Source organism: Anneissia japonica, unplaced genomic scaffold, assembly GCF_011630105.1.
Source record: "Anneissia japonica isolate Jap-2015-1 unplaced genomic scaffold, ASM1163010v1 scaffold192409_len4854_cov109, whole genome shotgun sequence".
NCBI lineage: Eukaryota > Metazoa > Echinodermata > Crinoidea > Comatulida > Comatulidae > Anneissia > Anneissia japonica.
Genome location: NW_022743657.1, coordinates 1 through 4854, shown reverse-complemented (window position 1 = coordinate 4854; position 4854 = coordinate 1). Strand labels below are relative to the sequence as shown.

General features: G+C 37.6%; 1 protein-coding gene across 1 annotated transcript; it reads left to right on the top strand.

Moving 5' to 3' along the window:
* Positions 1-684: 684 nt before the first annotated feature.
* Positions 685-2977, top strand: LOC117119513. The gene is made up of 3 exons (XM_033264339.1): positions 685-1089; positions 1682-1934; positions 2690-2977. The coding sequence occupies exons 1-3, from the start codon at positions 910-912 to the stop codon at positions 2869-2871; spliced, it is 615 nt and encodes a 204-aa protein (XP_033120230.1). The 5' UTR covers positions 685-909; the 3' UTR covers positions 2872-2977.
* Positions 2978-4854: the final 1877 nt, after the last annotated feature.

The window sequence follows — 4854 nt, the reverse complement described above, 5'->3', positions numbered from 1 at the left end:
AAACAATAATTAATAAACATTTTATGTTATTTAAATTTATTACCACATGGACAAATAATTGAGTACTCGGAGCAAGTAGAAAGCAAGTTTAAGAAAAATTGACGCACAACAAATGAAGCACATGTTTAACCTTTCACCTAGGCTTGAATCTTCCTTGTGGATTGCTGGTATTTAGTAATTTTAAGATAACATGTAAAATTTATGTCATCATGAGTATCCATGGAATACAAAATAATAAATTGTATTTTAAAATGTTAAATAGAGGGAGTGATGTAGGCCCATTGAATTTAAAAGGTAGGAATTAGGCCTACTGAAGTAGAAGGGAGAAGAAAATAAGGTAGGCTTTCACAGCACAGTGAAACACAGATCCCAATTCTCCCGAAAGTTACGGGTTTCTCCCGATTTTCTGGGTCGTCTCCTGCGCCCCCGCGAAAGCAGTTTTCTCCCGAATTTTGGGAGTTTTCAAAAATATCCCGAAATTGTTAAAAATCATGCTCCCTGGTCTTTATTTTTCAGCCCAAAACTAGCCAAGATGCTAGATGCTACCTAAACAATAGTGATGGATTTGCGCTGGCACTTGAAAACAAAGCAATTATTTATTCTTTGTTGTTGTGCTATTACGCAATATCTAGGCGCACCCATTTACATTAACTTTACTATAGTAGACAATGCTTGGCCTAAGCCTAATCTTTTGATAAACTGTGGTTGACACCTACCTACCAACCCAACCCAACCGAAGCAATTTGCTATGCTTTTGTCGGAAACTTTAGAGACCGGCAACAACATAAAATGAGCAATTTTTGGGCCAATATGTCACAGTTCGTTAAATTTTTGAGAAGAAAACATATATTCCAGTATTACTATCTATCCTGCAAAAGCCATCGCCGAATTTGAAACACTGCTTCGAAAATGCCTGCTCCTCCTCCGAAGAAGGCAAAGTACGCATGCTCATTTAAACCAGATTTCACGAAAATGTACCCATGTATAATAGGGGTCAAGTCTGATTCGCATGCTGCAAAGTGCACCGTTTGTAATTTAGTGTTCACTGTACGTCATGGAGGAAAGAACGATGTTGACAAACACATTAAGGTAAATTGATTTTCTCATTATATAAAAAAAAAACCTGATACGTTGTTCATATATTATATGATTTGTTTGCATCGCTGAATGTTAAAACTTAGGCAAGATTTTACATTCAAATTTTAAGCTGTAGGCTAGGAGAGCCGGGGCCTATCTCTACCTAGGCTAAGTCTAGTTAAGGCCTGGGCTAGGGCTAGGGGAGGACTCTCAGACTCATGGGGTGCTGTTCGAGGCTAGCCTAGACGTAGTACTAATTAGGGCCCGGCATAAGCCTAGCTTTAAGCTAGCAATACATGTTTAGCTGTCTACCCTGGTGTTCACACTCACTAGCAAATCGTGGCCGACAAAATAAGTTTTGCAGTGCCTGCCGTGTAGCAAGAAAATTGCTTTCTGTTAATTATGTAATTAATTATTAGGCGACCCTAGCCCTAGGCAAAGGCTTGCAATTTTTTTGTGCGTGCCTTAGGCTAGTTAGGCCTAGGCCTGGTGTCATTTTAACTTCTGTTTTGCGCATAATTTCTCTATGCCTTATATAACAATATATATCTAAGTTTTAATGTCCGTGAATTAATGTAATTAAAAATTATTTTTTAACTTACAGGGAAAGAAGCATGAGAAATGTGCGAAAGAAATTGCCCAGAACCAGACATTCAAGTTCACCTCACAGAGTGGTTCATTGAAAGAGAAATTAATCAGAGCAGAGGTATTATTTACGGCCTTCATCCTGGAACATAACCTTCCATTTGCTCAGCATGCAAACCAACTTTTTAAGCAGATGTTTCCAGACTCCGAGGTGGCCAAAGAGTACAAGTGCTCTTACACGAAAACTGCAGCAATAACTGAGAATTCATTAGGTGAGTTTTTCTTTTATTAATCTCTCATACTGCTGTTGATATTAAGATAAATTATTTTAATATGTTTTGGATCAATTAAAAGTATTTATGAGAATAAATAAATTAATTACTGTATACAGGGGCGGATTTAGGGGGGGGCAGCCCGGCCCCGGCCCCCACTTTTGGGAGGGAAAAAAAGGGAAAAAAAGAAAGAAAAAGAAAAGAATGATAGCCCACAACGCCTCAAATGTTATTTTCGGGCGTCTAGAACACAACAATTTCGCGGGGGCAGGCCCCTGGACCCCCTATGACATTGTTGTGTCGATCGGCCCAAATTTCGGCCCCCCCCCTTATGAGAATAAATAAATTAATGATGGTATAAGTGTGCAGTAACATATTAAATATCTTAACAGGCCTGCTTTCTTTGTATTAATTATTAGCCAAAATGAGAGCCTTTCTGATTATTTAATTATATTGAAAATTACTTACAACTGAAAGTAGAAGCACTTTTTTATTTACTACTACATTTCAATTTGCCTAAGTCTGCCTTGCCTAACTAGAATATATTTTTTAAGTTGATCTTATTTTACATTCCAAAAATGCTTATGTTTCCATTAATTGATGATCTGTAGAAGCGGAATGTTATCCATGTCAAACAAATTTTCAATGCATTTTTTGATGCGACTTGGGTAAGTTCAACTGTAGGTTAATACATAGAATTTGTATTATTATATAAAATATTCTAAATTCTGTTTTATATTTTTTGTTCTTTTTAGAACCAGAAGCATCCAAAGTAATGTTTTCCTGCCTGAGAGACCGTAGACAGCCGTTTACATTAATGCTAGATGAATCCAATGATATACTGTGCCAGAAGGAATGTGCGATTTTGGTGCGATACTTCAACGAAGAGTTGGGGAAAGTAAGCGTTGGTTTTCTTGACATGCCATTTGCAATGTAGCAACAGCCCAGAAAATCTTTGATGTTGTGGATGGCTCTCTTTGTAGCAGTGGACTACTATGGGACAATGTTGTAGGATTTTCGTCTGATAATTGTAACGTGATGATAGGTAAACGAGCATCTGTTTTAACGAAAGTCAAAGAGAAGGCTCCTAACGTATATAGTGTGGGCTGCCCAAGCCATCTGGTGAACATTTGTATCAAAGCAGCCTACAAAGAGTTGAGTTACTGCCCAGAGTCACTGATCAATGACATTTACTACTACTTTGAAAAAAGCAGCAAGAGAAGGGAGGAGCTAAAGGAGTTTCAGGATTTCTACAATATTGCACAGGAGAGGGTAATGAAGCATTGCCCTACAAGATGGCTATCTCTAGTTAGATCATTAAAGCACTTGCTAGTGCAATGGGATGCCTTTAAGGCTTACTTTGGTTCTAGGGCAGAGAACTAGAAGGGTAGAAGTATATACGAGAAGTTATGTAATCCTATGATGAAGGTGTATGCTACTTTTTTAAGTTCAGTGACACCAGTGTTTGACACATTTAACCTGGCATTTCAGCAGGTTACTACAGTTTTATATAAACTGAAGCACTATGTGGAGGAGCTGCTTAGAGTAATTGCCATTAAGCTTCTGCAATCTCAGTACATTAGAGAGAGTAGTAGTATTAAGGATCTTGATGAGACCAATGTGGATCACCAATGGGATGATGTAAATTTAGGTGTTGGCAGGGCAACTAAACTATTAATGATGACCGAGGATGTCTGTGACCTGCCAACGAATGTAATTAATAAGTTCTACACTGATGTAAGACAATTTTTGGTTAGGAGTTACACCAAAGTAATTGAGAAGTTTCCTGTAGATGATGTAATTGTAAATAATTTGGATATATTGTTGCCAACCTCTCAGGAGAAAGTAACTAATGCTATGACATTCACACTGGCTTCTAAATTTCCTTAGTGCTTTACTGATGAGGATTTGATAAGACTAGATGAAGAAGTCAGTGATTATCAGGCCACCAATTTGGCAGGTTTTGTGCCAGGGTATGCCCAATTGCTCCCAGGTGAGTTTTGGAGTAAAGTTGGAGAACTAAAGTCAATGACAACTGGTGCTGTAAGATTTCTAGTGCTAAGCAGGTTAATGAAACTGTTGCTAATTCTTCCTCACTCCAATTGCAATGTTGAACGTGCATTTAGCATCATGGGTCACATTAGGACCCAATACCGAGCTAGATTGTCGCATAAGACACTAGTAAATCTTATGTCATGTAAACTGAACATGTTTTTTGATATTGATTGCTACAAACTTAATGCAAGCTCAGATTTATTGAAAGCAGCTAAAAGGGCAACTTCTGAGCATAATGTCAGATTGGCAAATAATAGGCATTAAGTCAATCATTGTAGAGAATATTACAGTACAGTATATCATATGTATATGGTATTTAAAAGAGTGTAAATAAATTATATTGTACAGATGTACTGTAACAGGACACATTGTGTTATCATAGTTTTTGTTCAGTTTTATTTGTTATGGTTTTGTCAGTTCACATTTACGCGTTGATTGAAAGCGCCATAAGCGCATAATTTGTCGCCACGTCTAAATCTCCAGAAATTTCACTTCTCCAAGTTGGGATCTCTGGAAACACATGGTCCCAATACTGCTACCCTACTGCCAGTGTCAAGCTGTGGTTACTGTACTGGCTTACAGTTCATTCAAATTTACGAGCCAGAGTGCATTTCCCTTGTATTTTGAAATTGTTTATATGTACACAATGCTTATCAACACATTGTTAATCAGGGATGTAAGATGACGCTGTGTACAAACAATTGATAAACTGAATATTTACCAGTGAATATATAACGGTAAACTTTGGCTTTCTAGGGAAATGGCCAGACATAAAAACGCAGGCTAACATTTCCAAATCGTCATTTTTGTACTTTCTTAAAAGCGTACACATGCCTTCAACCCCCACCCCCAGCATACGTTTTGT